The 23,967-nt window shown below is 47.0% G+C and overlaps 1 protein-coding gene across 1 annotated transcript in view; it reads right to left on the minus strand.

Annotated features, from left to right (window-relative positions):
- Positions 1–3,882: 3,882 nt before the first annotated feature.
- FREM1 (FRAS1 related extracellular matrix 1) overlaps positions 3,883–23,967 on the minus strand; it is a 181,946-nt gene continuing 161,861 nt past the window's right edge. The window contains exons 34-37 of the mRNA XM_066604279.1: positions 14,978–15,106; positions 13,615–13,721; positions 9,450–9,535; positions 3,883–5,645 (exon numbers count right to left, since the gene is read on the minus strand). Of these exons, the coding sequence (XP_066460376.1) occupies positions 5,452–5,645; positions 9,450–9,535; positions 13,615–13,721; positions 14,978–15,106 (516 nt within the window). The 3' untranslated portion in view covers positions 3,883–5,451. The remainder of the gene's footprint in view (positions 5,646–9,449; positions 9,536–13,614; positions 13,722–14,977; positions 15,107–23,967) is intronic.

Here is a 23,967-nt window from a genome sequence, read left to right on the forward strand (position 1 = left end):
TTACTTGAGTTGGGATCTGAAAAGCTCAGATCAGGAATTTTGTAATGTTAACTTTGTGGTATGAAAGGGAGCCAAACGGGTCCAATGTTTTAACCAATTCAGGCAAGCAGAGGCGTAACTTGAAGCTCCAACTATAATGCTTTACTCATAGTACTGGTTTCCCTATATGGAGAAGAGAGACCTTATGGGCCCCCTAAGGCTCCTGGGCCCGGGTGCAACCGCATCCCCTGCATCCTCTATAGTTACGCCCCTGCAGTCAAGGAAGATTCAGGGTGAGAAATAGATATAATAGCATTGTCAGCAAAAAGAATCATTTTGTGACTCGTTCCTGCCAGTTGAATGCCTTTTATAGTAGGGTTTAATCTGATAGCTTCATAATCAGTGAGAAAATTAAAGGGGGCAGGGTACAACCCTGTTGTGTTCCATTTGTTATTAGAAAAGAGTCTAGAAAGCATGCATTACTTTTGCAGGAGACGAAGAATCTAGGGCCTTGATTGTGGGCAGAATAGGACTCGAAGGGAGGGATATCAGCAATGTTTTGAAAGCAAATTCCCAATGTATCCTGTCGAATGTCTTCTCTGTGTCCAAATATAGGAGCAGATAAGGCATTCGAGAGGACCCATCAATGAAATAAGGTTTATAACTCTTCTGGTGCCATCATTTCTATTGCATATTCCACTCTGCTTCACCTAATAAAATTTGCGAAAACCTCATCCACTTGGCTTGTACTGTACATTCTGTGTATTTCTGTTCTAAAAAATATGGAGCATTTAAGCTACATGTGAACATACTCTAAATATATCAAGCTGCTCTATCAGGTCTCCTATGCTACCCTATCTGAGATAGAAGAGCTGGAGGTGGAGATGTTGAGATCTAAGATGTAGTTTTTTATTATTCGATTTAGTACTGTATTTGTGTCAGGATCAGCCAATGTAGATCCAATGTAACACACACTGGTTTGGCTTAGGGGCAGACAAATCCAGAGGCAACACTGGAGGAACCCTATCAGTCGGGATGTGGACTTCGCTGCAGGGTCCCCAGGCCAATAGTCTGGAAGTGGTGCCAGATATGTGGCAGATGGTACTGTTATAGACCAAGGTAACTGAGGGACACAGTTAGGCAATTTGGGTTGGAGCAGGCAGCACAACTTCAGAATGAGGAACAAGCCTGAGGTCAGATCACACAGAACAGGTTCCGTACAGTACAACAGGCAAGAGGTTGGGGCAGACAGAAGCGCTGTCAGTGTAACAAGTCAAGGTAAGGAACGGAGAGTACACACATGACCAAAAGATCAAGGTACCACATGACTGCTAGCCGAAAAGTGGAAGGACCCCATTATAGTAAATGAGGGCCCGTTCAGCACCATTCGTTCTGTCGTAAGATAGAGCCGCTTGGCAGCAGGTTCCCTTTTTCTGCTCCCGAATGAAGCACGAAAACAGAACTCCTGAACACTGATGTGAATGAGCCCTTGCTTTGCTCCTTCCCCGTATATTTAGCTGAAGAATAACATTGTACTCATGTTTTATTTTAAACCATTTGACACCAAAAATCAAGTGCTAGTTATCTGAATCCAGTGCTACTGATTAAAATCATTACTTTTTGTTCGTCATGCGAATAATCGTTTGACATTTAAATAGGCTTCTTTAGTCTTTTTTATATGGGAAATGTTTAAGGATCAGTTGAAAAAAAATTCTGTGACCATTGTCTTACTACAAACAATTACTAAAGCCTCTGTACAGGCAGTGTAAGCATGCAGCATCAAAGCATGTAATTATGACCGCAAGAGAAGTACAGGAACATGACATCACCTGTTATTAAGGACTCTTTGAATGACTTTCGGGTAGGCATGCCTCTAGACAGAAGCAAGCACACAATACTCATTTCATTCATGTTCTCTTTAACGTGTCATCATAGGCTGTGCAAAATGCCGATAATTATGGCTGAGCGATTACCCAACACAAGGAACTGAAAGAAATTCACACCATCCTTTTCTAAAAATACAGCCCATAATACCATCACTTACTAATACTAATTTAGTTAGGGGAACACACAAAGCTTGCTTGTGTAACTCCACTTCCATCAGCCTATATTAACCTCCATTTATTTTGCTAGGATTTCTACATGTCTATTCGTACAAATCTGTAGAATGGTTTAGGCTCGGTCACAATGTAAACTTCAGTGTGTCTCGTATTAACAAGGCAGCTATATGAACATTGATGCCCATGTCATGCTCATATGTCATCTAAAGTATATGGACAAAGCAATCTAGAATGGGGCAGATTTGCTAATTCTGTCTAATAGGGTAAATTTAGAACAGATGGTCTAAAAATGCACCAAATGTATCACAGTGGCTGATGCTGGATGATAAATATGGTGCATCTTCAGACACCTTTTACTAACTATATATATACCGCATGTTGTTTGGTTTACTTTGCACCAAAATGTCACTGCAATTTTAGGGCATGGTGTTGAACTCCAGAGCAATTTCAGTTGAACTTCTGCCTCGCTTTACTGACAAACTATGCCGCTCTTCTGCTAAGCAATACATGTCATGCAAAGTGTGTAAACCAGTTTGTTGGCACAATTTAAGGGAATGTTCACACATAAATAGTGCTGATTTTCTAAGGTAAAACATTTGCGTCAAAATTGTGGAGAAGGTGCAATGTGAGAACTTAAATGATACATTTCTCAAGAAAAAATCTGCTACAAAAAGAGGTTTACTGAATATGCAGTGTATACACACTTCGTCCATTTGGGCTAAATGAATAATGTCATTTTAATGCACTTCTGTAATGGCAATTTCAAGTCTGATACTTTGTGTGTGAACCCATGTGCTATCTTCTAGCATTTAAATGTTCTTAGATTCTTTGCTCCCATAATTATACATAATATATATATAATATATTTATGGGGTTATTACAAGTGATTAGAGATGAGCGAGCACTCAGATGCTCAAGTCGAGCTTTTCGTAAAATTCGAGAGCTGTACTCGAGTAATGAACCCCATTGACTACAATGGGAGACTCGAGCATTTTTGTATGTGGGACGCCGGGTGCCGAGCTTTTTTTCCCCCTCGATTCCTCTCCCTCTCCCCCTCTCCCCCCCTCTCTCTCTCTCTCTCTCTCAAATACCCGTTTTCTCACCATCTCCCCTCCTTAAAATTGGAATAAAAAGCAATCAAAAAGTCATACATAAACCTCGTAGTGGCACCATTAAAATCTACAAATTCATGCTGCCCTTGGCCAAAAATAATAAAGGATGCTATACTTATGGCTTCCTGCATGTTGGCAAGTCGGCACCGGGTCCGTGTTTACAGGCTGCAGTCAGCCTATTGATGACATGTTACAGGCTGCTGCAGCCAATCACAGGCCTCAGAATTCAAACTGTAGGCTTTTTAAAAGGGGAATAGAGCTGTAGAAATTTTCTACGTATAAGTTGTACACAGACTGTGCTTAGAGCAGATTTGTCCTGTGGGGCTTGCTGTAGTGTTGAGGCATATGTGAGAGACTAGCAGTGGCAGGAAGACAGCGGGGGAGGGGACCGAGGGACGGACCATATATGTTTGGTCTGTGAGTTGTTCCACCATGTCGGTTAATAGGCATAACTAAGAATCCAATCAGTAGCCAGTTGTGTTCTATCCAAGCTTAACTGAAGAAGAGGCTATGCCTTGAAACGCGTTTGTCTGCTGATTCCAAACTTTTATCCAATAAAAGATACTATGTAAACTTTAATCACCACTTCTTTTCGGAGAGTTGCGCCTTGTGCCAGAATTGTAGCCATTTCTCATACGTTGCATGACCTGTTATACCCAGGTTTAGACTGGCTAGCAGCATCTTCCCACATGCATGGTCATCACAAATAAATCACAGATATCTGTCCCAGGGGTTGCTCTACCGCTCTCCTTTATTCAGCAGTCACACTAGGTTAAAGTAGCACCAGGTTATGGCAGCATTACAGTGTAGAAAACAAGGTACATCAATGTTCAGATAATTATAAGCTTTAGAAGAATTGGTTTCAGTGTTTCTATAAAAAAAAGGATGTATAAAAATAACAGCACAAAGAAGATATACTATTTACAGTAACGTGCAGTTAAGATAGCCTACGTCTACACATATGAAATGATGGAGGTGTAACTTGACGTTCCTGGACTCCATTCAAAATAGCTAACGGAGCCTCTAACCTAATTCTGGTGTTTTATGTGGCAGAATGGCCTCTGGGACCCCTCAAGCACCAGGATCTCGACCTTTTTATACACAAGACACTCAGCGAGGATTTTGGAATGTTGTATGCTCCACATAGCTTAAGAAGGTACAGACTTGTTTTGGTTCTATGGTGCAGACGACTCAAGAATGTCAGTTGGACCAAAACTTTTCTTGCTATAGACAGGCAGTCAGCACATGGGAGAGTAGTTGCTAAAGACTGGCTAAAATTCGTAAGTGCTCAAACGTTGCCTTAACCCTTTCCAATCCACTGTCTGACGTCTGAAGACATTCTGATGGAAGGCTGTATAGCTTCCGATGTCGGAAGACGTCCAGCAGGGTATTCTTACTGTATATTACTTGCCGCTCTGTTGTCGGGGGCCTCCCCAGCAAGTCACATGCTGTAGTATTGGCTCTAGCCAGCAGGTGGCACCATTGTATAATGGCAGAAAGAGAAAACCCCCTAGGAAACCCTGAATCCAAAATTGGATTGCAAAGGGTTAAAACTATTTAAAATAGTTTACCTTACCTAGAATTAAATGAACCCAATGACGTGCACAAGTTGACCACTGCTTATCTAACCTCATTTATTGGTCTAAGAAAGTAGTGAAGTGCATATTTACAAAAGGCAGATCTTCACATAGATCGAAGCAACTTTGACCCAAACTGAGAGCATAACAGATCCCTATGATGCTGTGAATTGGGGTCAGGCGACAGTGGTCAGGCCAGGCCACTTAGCTGTATAATGACTACCCAGATGTGTCTGTAATATACTTGTATGAAACTAGCATAATTGTAATTTACTTCCCAATAGTTATTTGCACTTTTGAAACTTAGGTGATTGAAACCTTTTACTTGTGTTCTTAATAGGAGAGGGGAGAAAGCTGCTGCCAGACAGCTCCAGCAGTGGCTTATCTTCCTAAGAAAAAGAGGATTGGGCATGTTGATATCCATCCAATCCTTATCTGCCGTAAGTGGAGAGTCCAGAGAACCCCATACACATTAGAACGTATCCCAATCCCACCCATACAGGCTACATCTAATGTGTACGATCAGCATAGCAATAATCAAAATCCAATCCATACTACTTAATACAGTTCTGATGTGATATTTCAAGTAATCTAGCTGATAATCTGTTATTCATGTTTCAAATGGACATAAACCCAGGAAAATACACATATCAAATGAAGCAATGGCAATCAGAGTAATAAATATATTTAGAAATGTACAGCACTTAGTAAAAGTCACATTTGTTACATATTTTTTGAGCATATATAATAGTACATTTTCCGGCAGTTCTTGACCTGCCATTTGCCTTTCTTTTGTACCGAGACGCAGTTTCTTCCCTTCCTTGACCGGCGAGGTGGGCTTCTTTTCCAGTTGCTGTATGCAGCCTTCTCTCCATTGCTCCATTCCCATTTGCCATTATTTACTCGATCATTGAGACCTTTATAAGCAAAAAATTGTTAAAAGGGTTCTACCAGTTTATGTATTTTATTAGTTTATAGCTGTGCAATCCTGAAAGAAGAAAAAATACCACCGGACAGCCATTCAAACTTTATTCTGCCGGTCAGTATGATTACGGAGATACCAAATTTATATATTTTTTCATGTTTTACTATTTTGACACAATAAAAGCATTTTTCATGGAAAATTGTTTTTGCATTGCCCTATTCAATTAGTTGTAAAGGGCCAATCCAACGAAAACACTTTTCCCATCACTGCACATCTTACCTGTTTGTCTGTCATACTCTGGATGTCTCATATGTATATTACAGTCACTTCTATGCAGTCCAGTCTCCTATCTGATACTTATTAGGCACCATCTCGATATTTAGATTTTTTTCTCCGTGCTGTGCTAGCAATCCCATGATACATCAACACAAATCACATGACCACCTAGAGCCAGTGCCACCTCTGCTTGCTGGGAGGATACTACAATTACCACTACCTTTATTCACCTAAGGAAACTAAAGACTCTATAGTCAGGGAAGATGAGCTGTCATCTACTTCATGATTACTGTGTGATTTAATCATCATTTGTAACTAGGATAGGAGTTTCTGTAGTCCCACCGATTCCTGTGAAGAGCCTGTGTGATGCAGTTCATGCAGTTCCATCATACAGGAAATTGTGGTGACTGAAAAGTTGGCTTCTTGAGAGAGCACAAAGCCAAGTATATTTCAGGAGGTCACAATGAGATCTCATGATTAGAGATGAGCGAGCACCCAAATGCTCGGGTCCGCGTTATTCGAGTCAAGCTTTTCGTAAAATTCGAGAGCTCTACTCCAGTAACGAACCCCATTGGCTACAATGGGAGACTCGAGCATTTCTGTATGTGGGACGCCGGGTGCCGAGCTTTTTTTTTTTTTCTTGGTTCATGTTTTCTCTCTCTCTCTCTCAAACAGACATGTCACAGTGGGGAGGAGCCAAAAACTGGGGCAGGGTCGAGCAAGGCGCGATGATCGTTCGAGTAACGAGCACCATTGAGTACGCTAATACTCGAACGAGCATCAAGTTCGGCAGAGTACATTCGCTCAACTCTACTCATGTTCCATCAGAAGAGAAGAACTCCAGGAATTGTCTGATAGAAAGGCATTACTAAATCAGGTACTGATGGATTACTTACATAATGCATGACAAAATTATTTCCATGGGGTCATCCTTCAACAGAGCTGTGTAAAGGCTTTTTTTTTTGAGGGATCAGTTGATGTTTTCATTGGTACCATTTTTGGGTAAGGCCCAATGCACATGGGCGTATTTGCACTGCAGAATCTGGAGCGAGCGTTTGCCTCTGGATCCCGCAGCAAATACTGCCCATAGAACATGCTTGCACATGTCCTTTTCTAGTGCGAACCTTGCACAGGTAAGCCGGGGGTCACCACCGGGGCACAGGGTCTGATTCTGCTGCGGGATCTTGCAGTCGGAATCCGACCTGGCCGTGGGCAATTGGCCTATATGAGCCCTTTTGATTGTTTATTGTTCCGTGTTTTGGGAGGAAGGATGAACAAAAAGCAATTCTGACAATGTTTTGTAAACCCCTTTATTTTTCGTTTGGTTCCATCATCATTCCTAGTTTGGCTTTAAACTTCCTTTCTGGGAGGATCTGAGGTCTCTCTCACACAAGCGTATTGTCATTGCGCGACACAGGATGCTAATAGCCCATTGATTTGTACTATACCACTCACAGTAGCATTTTTTTCACACGCATATTAATCATGCGAAAAAAAATCCCAGCATGCTCTATCTTGGAGCATAGTACGCATGCATCATGTGCCCATGCATACTTGCTGTTCGCTGGCAACAAGACATTTTCTCGCGGCACATGGGATTACACAGTCATGTGAGCTAAGCCTTAGAGCGATCCTCTGGCCCTGGACAAGCAAAGATGGCTGCACCAGCTTCTCTGACTACCTGATGCACACTGTTCTTTAGTGTCTAAGACATATCTTCTTTGATTAACCTGTGCTGCCCATGTAAGCACTTGCTAGCCAATCAGAGCAGCATGTAGTGTCTTAGACTTCCCATGCATACTAATATAGAGTATGCATCAGGTAGTCAGAGCGGTCCTTTCATCTTTGTTATTCCAAGCCTGGAGAGTCGCTTGCCTAGGGTCACACGGGGCGGATTGCCGTCGGAAATCTCGCGGTTTGGCCGCAGCAAAAACCGCGAGATCTCCGCCGGCAGAGCCGCCGCGGTTTAAGCTGCGGCGGCTTTGAAGCGGTCCGGCCGCTTGCTCTTCCGTTGTGGCCGGCGCTCCCATAGAGGAGAGCGCGGCCGCAGCGGAATGCAAAAAAGAATGAGCATGCTGCTTCTTTTGAAACCGCAGCTGCGGCGGCCGCAGCCGCGGTTTCAACCGGATTTACCGCAGCGGATTAGCCGTCCCATGTGGACGAGATTTCTGAGAAACCTTGTCCACATGGCTGGCTAATCCCGGGCTTAGCGGCCGCGGGCGGTTTTGCCGCTGGCGGATCTGCTGCGGCAAAACCGCGGCAAATCCGCCCTGTGTGACCCCAGCCTTAGCCTTTCCAATCCACTGTCTGACGTCTTCCTACATTCTGATTAAAGCTTGTACAGCTCCAATGTCAGAAGACATCCGACAGGGTATTCTTACCGTCTATTGCCAACCACTCCCCTGTCGGAGCCTCTCTGGCACACACACACTGGCTTTAGCCAGCAGATGGCATCATTGTATAACAGCAAAAAGAGAAAGCCTTTTAAGAAACCCTGAATCCAAATTGGATTGGAAAGGGTTAACTAGTAGGTGGAAGGGACAAGACAATGGAATTGAACTTCCGCCAATATTGAAATATCTGAGCTCAAAGCTAAAATGGCAGGGTCAGACTATCCAATAGGACCATGCTTTGATAAAATAATGGGCCCCAAATGTCCATACAAAGAGAATCCCTTTGGAGTATCCAGCATAAGAAATCCTGTTTAGGGCTAACATTTGATCCAATCAAAGTCTATTTGATGATATTTTCTGCATGTGTAATGATGCAAGTTTATGATGCAACTAAAAGTGGATGTGTAGATGTTCCACATAGATGGAAAGTGGCCCTTAGAATCATTTCTTCTGGGGAGCCCAAGACACCTCAGCCTGCTACAAATAAGAAGTACTGCTACTGGACTCTCCTCCTTGCAGGTGAAGTGGATTGTAGTTTAATGAGATATTAGAAAGCAGACAAAAGTGAAGATTGAGGGTGCCTACCCACTTGCGATTTTTTTTCCTGTGATGTTTTGCGTTTTTTCTCAAGAGCAATTAGTATAGAATGTGTTCTTGTCCATCTGGGTTTTTTTTTCCGTTTCGTGGGGTTTTTTCACATAGGAACTGTCAGTTGCATATGTCTCCTTATTTTTCTCTTAATGCACTCATGATTGTCAATGGAGGGCTGCAAAAAACGCCGTGAAAAACGCGCGAAAACGCCGCGTTTTTCACGCGAGAAAATCGGCAACGCAAGTGGGTAGGCGCCCTGAGGGTGACTACCCACTAGCGTTTTTTTTCACTGCGAAGTTCGCAGCGTTTTTTTTTTTCTGCAGGGGGTCTATTGGACTTGTAATGTTAAAATCGCGATCGCGCAAAATCGCGATTTACCGCGAAATCGCGATTTTGCGCGATCGCGATTTAAGCTTTACAAATCCCATTGCCCATACACCCCTGCAGAAAAAAAAAACGCTGCGAATTTCGCAGTAAAAAAGAACGCTAGTGGGTAGTCACCCACATTTTAATTATGATCACAGTCGAATTCTTACCTATCCAAAAGGATTTCCTCCCACTGAAGTTCCACAGCCAGTCCATTTGTTGTTTACTGAAGATGTCTACAAGTCTGGCATGGTGTCTGAAACAAAATGAAATATTAGCATTCATTTAGAAGTTTAGCATAGATCATACTATATCTTGGGAGACATATTAGTCAAAGATAGCTACAGTAGCAACGTCCTCCGCCTTTGTTGCTTTGTTGATTTGTTGCTCTCTTTAATGCATTGATGGAGGTACTTCTTATTTGTTTTCCTGGTTGCTGACTCTGACTATAGTCTGACTACTCTGAATCTTCCACTGCTGATCTTAGTTTGCTTTATTAACCTGTTTGCTGCCGCCACGCCTTCTGGCCTGTTTATATCATACTTAACCTACTGAGTATGCTCTAATCTCTGTACTGTCTCTCTTCTTGAAGTATATGCTGCTTGCCTCGATCCCAGATTCCTCTGACCATGCCCGTCTTCACAAAAACGCAGGTACCACACCTTGGCCTGTAGTTGCATTAGTGGTCACATAACTGGGGCCATCTCTAGAGTAACAATCTGGGGAACCCACAGCAAAGCCTAGATCTGGACTGCTGGGGTGAAAGGGTGAAGACTAGGGTTCCTTATATGTCACCTCATCATTTGGCCTGAAGTCAAACCAGTGTGTGGCACAGCAGATCCACATCCGCTGATTTCGACACATATATTTAGATTTTTCCAAAACACTTGGTACTGTTCTGCATAAACGGTTGGTATGTACATGACATGTCAAAAGTTATGGGACAGGAAATAATATTTTGTTATCATGTACGACCCCCTCTAGCCTGGCGAAGTGCAGCAGAGATCAATGTGGCATTGATTCTACAACTTGACAGAAGACATCTTGAGGGAGGTTAAAGGAGATGTCTCGAGGAAGCAGTGAATTTTTTTTTTGCCCAGACCCCCCATTAAGTACACATTACTAAGCCCCCCTGTAAATGACATTTCTAGCTGGTTCGTACTTACCGTTCCAGCGTTTCAGCAACTTATAAAAGTTTCCCCAAGATGGCCGCCGGCTCTTTTCCCGTCGCTCGCTGCAGCCCGACGTGCGCGCTCCCGAGACGCTGCCAGCTGTGTCTCCATGACAACACGACGCCCCGCAGCCACCGACCGGACCCCTGGAGTGAACACGGCCGACCAGTCACCCACCGCTAGGCAGAAGGTAACCGGCGCAGCCCCCCCCATCACAGTGGCAGCCCCCCCGGCCCAGCGACAGCCCCCCCCCCGGCCCAGCGCTAGTTCCCCCGGCGCAGCGACAGCCCCCCCCGGCCCAGCGCTAGTTCCCCCAGCCTAGCGACAGCCCCCCCGGCCCAGCGCTAGTTCCCCCGGCCTAGCGACAGCCCCCCCCCGGCCCAGCGACAGCCCCCCCGGCCCAGCGCTAGTTCCCCCGGCCTAGCGACAGCCCCCCCCGGCCCAGCGCTTGTTCCCCCGGCCTAGCGACAGCCCCCCTCGGCCCAGCGCTAGTTCCCCCGGCCTAGCGACAGCCCCCCCCCGGCCCAGCGACAGCCCCCCCCGGCCCAGCGCTAGTTCCCCCGGCCTAGCGACAGCCCCCCCCGGCCCAGCGACAGCCCCCCCGGCCCAGCGCTAGTTCCCCCCGGCCTAGCGACAGCCCCCCCCCCGGCCCAGCGCTAGTTCCTCCGGCCTAGCGACAGCCCCCCCCCCGGCCCAGCGACAGCCCCCCCGGCCCAGCGCTAGTTCCCCCGGCCTAGCGACAGCCCCCCCCGGCCCAGCGACAGCCCCCCCCGACCCAGCGCTAGTTCCCCCGGCGCAGCGACAGCCCCCTCCATCGCAGCGACAGCCCCCCCATCGCAGAGGCAGCCCCCCCCGGCGCAGCCCGGCGCAGCGGCAGCCCCCCCGGCCCATCACTTACCAGGACAGCTGGACGGCGGGACAGCTGGGCGGCTTCTCCGGACAGCTCGGCAGCTCTGCACCTTCCTCTAACAGAGGAAGGTACAGAATGGCCGCTCCAGCGCGCTCCCGAGCAGTGACAGCTCGTCTGCGCATGCGCAGAAGAGCTGTAGCGGGGAGCACACTGAAGCGGCTCGTGCTGAAAGGAGAAGACCGGACTGCGCAAGCGCGTCTAAAAAAGCAAGCTGCCAGCGAATTTAGACGGAACCATGGAGACGAGGACGCTAGCAACGGAGCAGGTAAGTGAATAACTTCTGTATGGCTCATATTTAATGCACGATGTATATTACAAAGTGCATTAATATGGCCATACGGAAGTGTATAACCCCACTTGGTTTCGCGAGACCACCCCTTTAAGCCATGCCAACTGGATAGCCACCCACAGCTCTGTGGTATTTATAGGTGCATGATTTTGGGTGCAAATGGACCTCTTCACCATATCCTATAGATGCTGGATTGGGCTCATTACAGGTAAATTTGCAGGCAACACGATTGTAAGCATTATTCTGTTGAAATATCCCATTATTATGGGGATACATGAAGTCCATGAAGGGCTTCAAATGTTCACCAAGCGGTAGGTTGTAGCAGGCATTAGTCAATGATGTGTTTAGGTGAACATATGGATCCAATCCATGGCATGAGTAGACACCCCGCACCAGTATAGAACCACCACCAACCTGCACAGTGGCTTGTTGACAACTGGGATCCATTGCTTCATGAGGTCTGTGCCACACAGAAACCATACCATCAGCCCAAAAAATTGGTATAATGACTTATCAGATAATGAGCCCCGGTGAGATACTATGTCCCGTGTCAGGGTGTTAACACAAACACTCTGATGGGTCTTCTAGCTTCTACGAGATATGGAAGCAAAGAACGTTGCACTGACCTGCGGGATATTTGTATGGGGCCTCCTGCATTGAATGTGGATGTGATTTCTGCCAGAGTCAATTGTCTGCACAGACAATTCTAGCAAGATGCTGCTGGTCATCATCATTAAAGGGAACTTGTCACATCCCCACAGAACTATAAACTTAGTGATGGTGCCAATAGGGGAGGTGACAGGGAGACAAGTGATGTATTTTTTTATACTTACCTGCTCCCGCAATGCAGCAGTGTCCCCCTCTGAAGCCGGCACAAAAATCTGACTCTTCGGAGACCCTTGCACGCGCTCTCCCATGGACTTATATAGGAGAGTGCATGCACAGGACTCTGTAAAGAGTCAGATCTTCGTGCCGCACGCTGACTTCAGAAGGGGGGATATCCCTGGATTGCGGGAGCAGGTAAGTATAAAAAATACACATCATCCAGCTCCCTGTCACCTTCCCAAACAGCACCATAATTTAGATTATGGTGCCATGGGGTCATGACAGGTTCTCTTTAAACACCCGTGTGCGGTCACTGCTCTGTCCACCATGGGTGCTAATGCCTTCAGTGATGTTATCCCGGTATACACTGCAAATGCCTGTGCAACTTTAGAAATGGAATATCCCATCCGTGTGGCACCTGCTATCATACCTCATTCAAACTCCAATAATCTGTGAGTGCAGATGTGGGCATCCCAGGCTATCAACACTTTATAATCAATTCACATACTACTATCCCATGACTTTTGGCTTGTCCATGTAAAATGAGAATGCTTGGACTGGGGAAAATGTCTGTAAGCTTAAGTATATGGCTCAGTAATAGAAAGCATATGATAGTTTCTTATGGTCCATACTCCGCTTGGGTCAGCTATGTAGAGGTTAGTATTGGACCCTATTCTTTTTAACATATTTATTAATGAACTCATTGATTGAATCAATCAGCTGTAGACAGAAAACGTCATAGATAGACATGAAAGGCACCATGCAATAACCCGAAAGATGAAAGAAAGCATGGGAAAAAGTAGGGCAATGAACCCTAATGTACTTAAACTGCTATGGAATCACAAATTAAAATATCTTGTGTTTCCATTGTCAATCATCCAAAGTGTTAACCCTTTCTCTAAATGCATGGCTAAACACCTATACAATGTACTGATTATTCGATTTACCTCCCACTGGTGATTAAAGGGAATGAGTAAATTAAGTAGGTTAATATAGTTACTTTTGTGGGTAGAATATATAAGGGGAGCATTAAAATGATGAAAACATATTTTCCTTTATGATCGAAAAACAGCAAGATTTGGGGATTATTCTACACGGGATACATGAATTATATGTAAATCAGAAAATAGTGCTCTTACTGTTCCCGACATATCCGGGCTGCGGTGATCCATGTGGCCTTCTGCTCAGTGATGTGTTTGTAGCAGCTGCTGTCATGTGGAGTCCAGCCAAATGGACATTTTGTTGCCTGAAACATATACAATTTATAATTAATAGAAAAATGGCTTCTTTCCAGGATACGGACTCAACTACTTTAGACTGACAACAGCTGAATAACAGAGCTTAGGAGACATCACGAAGTAGAAGCTGCTCTAATGTGGCCATATTGTGTTCATCTGCGGAGAAGCTCCAGGAAAATAAGTTGAATTACTAGAAGTCCTGCCATGTACATGAAGAAAACGGCGATGGAAACAGAAAAACAATGGAAACGCGGAGAGTGACATCACAGGATATTTTCAAATAATGAATCCTTATATAAGGAAATATATTCATAATTATAGCATTCACTCGATGTACAAGGTTTCCAACCACTGATAACAAAAATGACCTTTTTCCCTTTAAAAAGTGGAGAAAAAAACTACAGTATTCTTCAAAAGGATGGCTAACTTCCCCAGCAGTATTGAGAAATAGGAAATGCACCACAACCCCTCTCCCCCAAACTGGCACACCACTCACTGCTACCATGATCTTCATATATTGAACTAGTAATTATTAGGACATTATAGTAGCAATGTTTCTGGTGGCACACACACTCACAGTAGCTTGATAGCTTGATTACCACAAAAGACAAACACAGCTTGCCTACTCCCACAGCAGGGACATCACCACAGGTCCTTCAGCCCACTGGATGTCTAGTAGGTCAATGTGTTCTGTCAGGACTGCTGAGTTGTGTAGAAAATTATAGTACCAGTGTTTCTGGTGGTGCAATGCACCACACAGCTCTGCTACATGGTACATGCACACACACAGCTCTACTACACCCTACACATCACACACACACAGCTTGTCTCCTCCCACAGCAGTGACATCACCACAGGTCCTTTAGCCCACTGGATCTCTGTGGTGGTGGTAGGTCAGTGTCTTCTGTCAGGACTGCTGAGTTGTGTCTTCTGAGATAATAATGGCTTAGTTCTATTCTCAGTGTGTTATTTTTGTCCATTCCTTCAAAGAGCCATAACTGTGTTGTTCTTCTGTTGGTGTTTTATATATGTTGTAGGACCTTTGATGGCGTCACCAGGAGGCAAAGCAAAGCCATTACCAGGGGCAGAGCATCAGAAGCACTCACTCACATACTACAGACAAGTGGTCGTTAGTTTGATTCCCTTCCTTCATTCCTTTGTTAACAACCATCAAACCCTTGGAAAAAGGCCCACATTACCACAAAATCAACTACTTCACTGGCTATACATTCCAATAAAGAGCAACCTATAAAGAGGCTCGTACCTTGGCTGCAGCTACCCATGTATTCCATGACGAACCATCACACTGGAAAAGCATTTGGCTCTTTTGATCAAAATACAAGAGTCCGTTCAAACCTGGAGTACATTCCTTAGGAAACTGCATTCTTTTTTTCTAAAAACACATAATGGTAAAATACGTTAAAGTATTCATATTACTAATACTCCATTATATCACATTATATGATTTATAATTAGAGATGAGCGAATGCGTTCGTCCGAGCTTGATATTCGTGCGAATATTAGGGTGTTCGGGATGTTCGTTATTCGTGACGAACACCATGCGGTGTTCTGGTTACTTTCACTTCCTTCCCTGAGACGTTAGCGCGCTTTTCTGGCCAATTGAAAGACAGGGAAGGCATTACAACTTCCCCCTGCAACGTTTAAGCCCTATACCACCCCCCTGCTGTGAGTGGCTGGCGAGATCAGGTGTTCGCCTAATATAAAAGTCGGCCCCTCCCGCGGCTCGCCTCAGATGCGGTGTGAGTTAGATGAGGGACAGTGCTGTTTATACCGGAGCTGCTGTAGGGAAAGAATTGGTAGTTAGTGTAGGCTTCAAGACCCCCCAAAGGTCCTTATTAGGGCCACTGATAGCTGTGTGTTGGCTGCTGTTAGCAGTGGCATTTTTTTTTTCTCAAAATCGGCTCTGCAGAGCGTTGCACCTGGCATTAGGGACAGAAGTGCTGCATAGGCAGGGAGAGTGTTAGGAGTGAGTGTAGCCTTCAAGAACCTCAACGGTCCTTTCTAGGGCCATATTTATCCGTGTGCAGTACTGTCCAGGCTGCTGTTAGCTGTGCTGCATTTTTTTTGGGCTTTTCAAAATCGCCTCTGCAGAGCATTCCACCCTCCATTGATACTGCAGGGAAAGAATTGTATAGGCAGGGCCACAACACAGTTATTATTCATAGAATATACTCAGTGCTGCCTTTTGGTGGAAAAAAACTGAAAACAAATCTATTTGTCCAGCCTCTGTCCGTCCTAAGGGCTGTGGACACGTGTGAGCTGCTTGAACAACATTGCTAAATCAGACGCACCCAGCTACGCTTTACTGCTGGCTTCGCCATTTGCTTTCCTTAATTGGGAAAAAAATACCTGCTCTCCAAGAGTTATAATAACTCTGCTACCCTCACATTCTGTGACACATTAGCAGGGACACAGCACAGTTATTAAACTTCTCATGTTCATTGAATATACGCAGTGCTGCCTTTTGGTGGAAAAACAAGTGGAAACAAATCTATTTGTCCAGCCTCTGTCCGTCCTTACGGGCGGTGGACACGTGTGAGCTGCGTGAAAAACATTGCTAAATCATACGCACCCAGCTACGCTTTACTGCTGGCTTCGCCATTTGCTTTCCTTAATTGGGAAAAAAAATACCTGCTCTGCCAGAGTTATAATAACTCTGCTACCCTCACGTTCTGTGACACATTAGCAGGGACACAGCACAGTTATTAAACTTCTCATGTTCATTGAATATACGCAGTGCTGCCTTTTGGTGGAAAAACAAGTGGAAACAAATCTATTTGTCCAGCCTCTGTCCGTCCTTACGGGCGGTGGACACGTGTGAGCTGCGTGAAAAACATTGCTAAATCATACGCACCCAGCTACGCTTTACTGCTGGCTTCGCCATTTGCTTTCCTTAATTGGGAAAAAAAATACCTGCTCTGCCAGAGTTATAATAACTCTGCTACCCTCACGTTCTGTGACACATTAGCAGGGACACAGCACAGTTATTAAACTTCTCATGTTCATTGAATATACGCAGTGCTGCCTTTTGGTGGAAAAACAAGTGGAAACAAATCTATTTGTCCAGCCTCTGTCCGTCCTTACGGGCGGTGGACACGTGTGAGCTGCGTGAAAAACATTGCTAAATCATACGCACCCAGCTACGCTTTACTGCTGGCTTCGCCATTTGCTTTCCTTAATTGGGAAAAAAAATACCTGCTCTGCCAGAGTTATAATAACTCTGCTACCCTCACGTTCTGTGACACATTAGCAGGGACACAGCACAGTTATTAAACTTCTCATGTTCATTGAATATACGCAGTGCTGCCTTTTGGTGGAAAAACAAGTGGAAACAAATCTATTTGTCCAGCCTCTGTCCGTCCTTACGGGCGGTGGACACGTGTGAGCTGCGTGAAAAACATTGCTAAATCATACGCACCCAGCTACGCTTTACTGCTGGCTTCGCCATTTGCTTTCCTTAATTGGGAAAAAAAATACCTGCTCTGCCAGAGTTATAATAACTCTGCTACCCTCACGTTCTGTGACACATTAGCAGGGACACAGCACAGTTATTAAACTTAGATTATTCATTCACTAGAGGCAGTGGGGCCTTTCGTTTTCCAAAAAGGGAAAAAATTATATTTGGCCTGCAGTCTTGCGCCAATTTATTTCCTGCCTGTGAAATCAAATCACTGGTAATACAGCATGCTGAGGGGTAGGGGTAGGCCTAGAGGACGTGGACGCGGCCGAGGACGCGGAGGGCCAAGTCAGGGTGTGGGCACAGGCCGAGCTCCTGATCCCGGTGTGTCGCAGCCGACTGCTGCGCGATTAGGAGAGAGGCACGTTTCTGGCGTCCCCACATTCATCGCCCAATTAATGGGTCCACGCGGGAGACGGTTATTAGAAAATGAGCAGTGTGAGCAGGTCCTGTCCTGGATGGCAGAAAGTGCTTCGAGCAACCTATCGTCAACACGCAGTTCTGCGCCGTCCACTGCTGCAAATCCGAATCCTCTGTCTGCTGCTCCTCCTTCCTCCCAGCCTCCTCACTCCACTACAATGACACCTGCTCAGGAGCGGGAACACTCCCAGGAACTGTTCTCGGGCCCCTGCTTAGATTGGGCAGCAGCGGTTCCTCTCCCACCAGAGGAGTTTATCGTCACTGATGCCCAACCATTCGAAAGTTCCCGGGGTCCGAGGGAAGAGGCTGGGGACTTCCGCCAACTGTCTCAACAACTTCCTGTGGGTGAGGAGGACGATGACGATCAGACACAGTTGTCTTGCAGTGAGGTAGTAGTAAGGGCAGTAAGTCCAAGGGAGCAGCGCACAGAGGATTCGGAGGAAGAGCAGCAGGACGATGAGGTGACTGACCCCACCTGGTGTGCAACGCTTACTCAGGAGGACAGGTCTTCAGAGGGGGAGTCAAGGGCATCAGCAGGGCAGGTTGCAAGAGGCAGTGCGGTGGCCAGGGCCAGGGGTAGAGGCAGGGCCAGACCGAATAATCCACCAAGTGTTTCCCAAAGCGCCCCCTCGCGCCATGCCACCCTGCAGAGGCCGAGGTGCTCTAAGGTCTGGCAGTTTTTCACAGAGACGCCTGACGACCGACGAACAGTGGTGTGCAACCTTTGTTGCGCAAAGCTCAGCCGGGGAGCCAACACCAACAGCCTCACCACCACCACCATGCGCAGACATATGATGGCCAAGCACCCCACAAGGTGGGACGAAGGCCGTTCACCGCCTCCGGTTTGCACCCCTGCCTCTCCCCCTGTGCCCCAACCTGCCACTGAGATGCAACCCCCCTCTCAGGACACAGGCACTACCGCCTCATGGCCTGCACCCACACCCTCATCTCCGCTGTCCTCGGCCCCATCCAGCAGTGTAGTTCAGCGCACCGTTCAGCCGTCGCTTGCGCAAGTGTTCGAGCGCAAGCGCAAGTACGCCGCCACGCACCCGCACGCTCAAACGTTAACCGTCCGCATAGCAAAATTCATCAGCCTTGAGATGCTGCCGTATAGGGTTGTGGAAACTGAGTCCTTCAAAAGTATCATGGAGGCGGCGGCCCCGCGCTACTCAGTTCCCAGTCGCCACTACTTTTCCCGATGTGCCGTCCCAGCCCTGCACGACCACGTCTCCCGCAACATTGTGCGCGCCCTCACCAACGCGGTTACTGCCACGGTCCACTTAACTACGGACACGTGGACAAGCACAGGCGGGCAGGGCCACTACATCTCCCTGACGGCACATTGGGTGAATTTAGTGGAGGCTGGGACAGAGTCAGAGCCTGGGACCGCTCACGTCCTACCCACCCCCAGAATTGCGGGCCCCAGCTCGGTGCTGGTATCTGCGGAGGTGTATGCTTCCTCCACTAAAACACCCTCCTCCTCCTCCTCCTCCTCTGTCTCGCAATCAAGATGTGTTAGCAGCAGCATGTCGCCAGCAGTCGGTGTCGCGCGGTGTGGCAGCACAGCGGTGGGCAAGCGTCAGCAGGCCGTGCTGAAACTACTCAGCTTAGGCGATAAGAGGCACACGGCCCACGAACTGCTGCAGGGTCTGACAGAGCAGACCGACCGCTGGCTTGCGCCGCTGAGCCTCCAACCGGGCATGGTCGTGTGTGACAACGGGCGTAACCTGGTGGCGGCTCTGCAGCTTGGCAGCCTCACGCACGTGCCATGCCTGGCCCACGTCTTTAATTTGGTGGTTCAGCGCTTTCTGAAAAGCTACCCACGCTTGTCAGACCTGCTCGTAAAGGCGCGCCGGCTCTGCGCACATTTCCGCAAGTCCCACACGGACGCTGCCACCCTGCGCACCCTGCAACATCACTTTAAGCTGCCAGTGCACCGACTGCTGTGCGACGTGCCCACACGGTGGAACTCTACGCTCCACATGTTGGCCAGGCTCTATGAACAACGTAGAGCTATAGTCGAATACCAACTCCAACATGGGCGGCGCAGTGGGAGTCAGCCTCCTCAATTCCTTTCAGAAGAGTGGGCCTGGTTGGCAGACATCTGCCATGTCCTTGGTAATTTTGAGGAGTCTACCCAGGTGGTGAGCGGCGATGCTACAATCATTAGCGTCACCATTCCTCTGCTATGCATCTTGAGAAATTCCCTGCAAACCATAAAGGCAGCTGCTTTGCGCTCGGAAACGGGGGCGGGGGAAGACAGTATGCCGCTGGATAGTCAGGGCACCCTCCTGTCTATTTCTCAGCGCATACAGGAGGAGGAGGAGGAGCATGAGGAGGATGAGGAGGAGGGGGAAGAGACAGCTTGGCCCGCTGCTGACGGTACACCGGCTGATTGCCTGTCATCCTTTCAGCGTGTATGGCCTGAGGAGGAGGAGGAGGAGGAGGATCCTGAAAGTGATCTTCCTAGTGAAGACAGCCATGTGTTGCGTACAGGTACCCTGGCACACATGGCTGACTTCATGTTAGGATGCCTTTCTCGTGACCCTCGCGTTGCACGCATTCTGGCCACTACGGATTACTGGGTGTACACACTGCTCGATCCACGGTATAAGGAGAACCTGCCCACTCTGATTCCCGAAGAGGAAAGGGGTTCGAGAGTGTTGCTATACCACAGGACCCTTGCGGACAAGCTGATGGTAAAATTCCCAGCCAACAGCGCTAGTGGCAGAAGGCGCAGTACCGAGGGCAAGGTAGCAGGGGATGTGCGTAGATCGAGCAGCATGTACATCCCAGGCAGTGCAACAGTCTTTAAGGGCCTGGCCAGCTTTATGGCTCCCCACCAAGACTGTGTCACCGCTCCCCAGTCACGGCTGAGTCGGCGGGAGCACTGTAAAAGGATGGTGAGGGAGTACGTAGCGGATCGCACGACCATCCTTGGTGACGCCCCTGCCCCCTACAACTACTGGGTGTCGAAGCTGGACATGTGGCCTGAACTAGTGCTGTATGCCCTAGAGGTGCTTGCTTGTCCTGCGGCTAGCGTGTTGTCGGAGAGGGTGTTTAGTGCGGCTGGGGGAATCATCACAGATAAGCGTAGCCGCTTGTCAACCGACAGTGCCGACAGGCTAACACTCATCAAGATGAACAAAGGCTGGATTTCCCCAGACTTCTGTTCTCCACCAGCGGACAGCAGCGATACGTAAGCAATACGTAGGCTGCACCCGCGGATGGAAGCTACGTTCTCTCTCACCATCCAAAACGGGGACATTTCTGCTTCATCAATCTGTGTCTAATATTCCTCCTCCTCCTCCTCCTGCTCCTCCTCCTGAAACCTCACGTAATCACGCTGAACGGGCAATTTTTCTTAGGGCCACAAGGCTCACTCAAATAATTTTTCAGAACAATTTTTATAAGTTTCAATGCGCTTAAAAGCATTGGAACTTTAACTTGAACCAATTTTTCGTTACACTGGGCTGCCTCCAGGCCTAGTTACCACTTAAGCCACATTAACCAAAGCGATTAATGGGTTTCACCTGCCCTCTTGGCTGGCCATGGCCAATTTTTGGGATGTACATTAGTACTGTTGATACAGCAATTTTTGTGGGCCCTCGCCTACAGTGTAATCAAATTAATTTTTAGCCCACCTGCATTACAGCTGACGTTACCTCAGCTGTGTTGGGCAATGCAATGGGATATTTTTATGTACCGCCGGTGGGTTCCAGGGAGCCACCCATGCTGTAGGTGCACACTGAGTTTTTAATACATCTGTACACTTCTAAAGAACCCGTGTGACTGGGGCATGCAGTGTGGGCCGAAGCCCACCTGTATTACGCACGACATTACTACCTCAGCTGTGTTGGGCAATGCAATGGGATATTTCTATGTACCGCCGGTGGCTTCCTGGCACCCACCCAGGCAGTGGGTCCACAGGGAGTTTAACCTACATGTGTCCACTTGTAAAGAACCCCAGTCTGACTGGGGCATGCAGTGTGGGCCGAAGCCCACCTGCATTAAGCACGACATTACTACCTCAGCTGTGTTGGGCAATGCAATGGGATATTTCTGTGTACCGCCGGTGGGTTCCAGGGAGCCACCCATGCTGTGGGTCGACAGGGACTTCACAATAGGGAGTTGTACCTGCCTGTGTCTATGAATTAAAAAGCCCGGTCTGACTGGGGCATGCAGACACCTTGACAGAATGAATAGTGTGTGGCACATAGGTTCCCCATTGCTATGCCCACGTGTGCAGCTCCTGATGGCGGTGGCACAGGATTCTATTTCTCATTGCTTCTGTACAGCATTGTGGGCTATCGCTCCGCCACTTTTAAAGAGGGTCGCTGCCTAGCCGTGCCAACCTCTGCAGTGTGTGCCTGCGGTCCCTCGTCATGGCAGACGCAATTCTAAATAGACATGAGCGTGGTGTGGCATGAGGGCAGCTGAAGGCTGCCCAGGGACACTTTGGTGTGCGCTGTGGGGGGGGAGGGGGGGCGGTTGGGCAGCATGTAACCCAGGAGAAGTGTCAGTGGAGTGTCATGCAGGCAGTGATTGTGCTTTGTTGGAGGTAGTGTGGTGCTTAGCAAAGGTATGCCATGCTAATGAGGGCTTTTCAGAAGTAAAAGTTGTTGGGAGGGGGGGGGGGCCCACTCTTGCCGGTATTGTGGCTTAATAGTGGGACCTGTGAACTTGAGATGCAGCCCAACACGTAGCCCCTCGCCTGCCCTATCCGTCACTGTGTCATTCCCATCACTTTCCTGAATTGCCCAGATTTTCACACATGAAAACCTTAGCGAGCATCGTCGAAATACAAAAATGTTCTGGTCGCCCATTGACTTCAATGGGGTTCGTTGTTCGAAACGAACCCTCGAGCATCACGGGAAGTTCGTTCCGAATAACGAACACCCGAACATTTTGGTGTTCGCTCATCTCTATTTATAATCCATAGAGCTAGGATTTCAGATTTTTTATAACATTGTGAACTTTTGATATTTTTTCAAATCAATAAAATTGTTTAAAAATGATAGAACAGTTTATTAAAAGTCAATAATTTCAATTTTTTTCCCTATATGCACCAGTTGTGTAGATAGCACTGGGCAGTAAGTAAATCGTCATATTAAACTGTATATGCCTCCTCAGAGACCAGATATAGTTGAAAACTATAGCAGAACAAGGAACCCAGTTGGCTGCCCTGCCACATCATGCAGTTTAGCAGGCTACAGGCCACTAACAGGCCTGTGGTCCATGAGACGTCAGGGCCATGTGTAGGCCGTCACAAGCCGATGCAGGCAGTGCAGTGCAGTGATGTATTTATACCGCTTGTGTTGAACCCGCAGCTCAGGAAATGAGCCACTTCTCTCAATTTTGGAACTAGGTTAAGTGAATACTAGGTTTTACTATTTTTGTAGGCACAAAGGTGGGCACTAGTATTGTTCCAGGGACACAAGAAAAGAGGCAGAAGCGAAAAATTGTTACTTTGAAGGGACACTTTTACTGTAAGTCACAGATGGGGTATTACTTTTTGGGGGCACAAAGGGGTCACTATTACCTTATGGTGGGCACAAAAACAAACTCTTACTATGGGATTCATAAAAGGGAAGTAACTATTTATTTCTGAAGGATGCAAAATGGGTATTATTACTATTCGGGTACATTAAGAAGAGCATTATTATTACTGTGGGACACAAAGGGAGCTTTATTACTTTGTGGTGGACACAAACAGTGGAATTTTACTGTGTAGGGGCAGAGAGGGTGAAGCTAATATTTTGTGGAAGTACAAAGGCAGTATTAATAATGTGTGAAAAAACACCAGTGGACATGAACCCTAAGCAAAACACAAAAATCTTGCAAAGAGGAAGAGTCAGACTTGTATAGAGGGTGTAGATGTAGAGTCAATCGGGCAATCAAGGCAATACAAAACAAGGATTCTAAAAATACAAGGGACTAACACAATGAGCCAGTAAGGATCTCTGCAGCCAAAACCAGTAGCTCACTTAGCAGAGCTCCCCATGGGAGACAGGAGTCTCCAGGTTCAAATCCTGACACATTATTATTTTGTGATTTGTACTATGATGGAATTATTAATATGAACAAACACTTGCTTTGTGGGGCACAACAGGAGGCACTAGTACTGTGTAAAAGATAATTAAAGGAGCACTGGGGAAAGCAGCAGGATGGGGAGTTGTGTAGAGATGAAAGAAGAAGTCTTCATGGTGAACTGATCCCTGATAGAGAAAAGAGTGAACGACTACAATCAGAGAGGACAGCACCTGTGAGTCATATAACTATTCTGTATTCATTTCTCCTGGCAGCTGACTATTATTTGGCGACTGCATCATTTAGAGATATACTATCATATATTA

Source organism: Eleutherodactylus coqui, chromosome 5 (genome assembly GCF_035609145.1).
Source record: "Eleutherodactylus coqui strain aEleCoq1 chromosome 5, aEleCoq1.hap1, whole genome shotgun sequence".
Taxonomy (NCBI): Eukaryota; Metazoa; Chordata; class Amphibia; order Anura; family Eleutherodactylidae; genus Eleutherodactylus; species Eleutherodactylus coqui.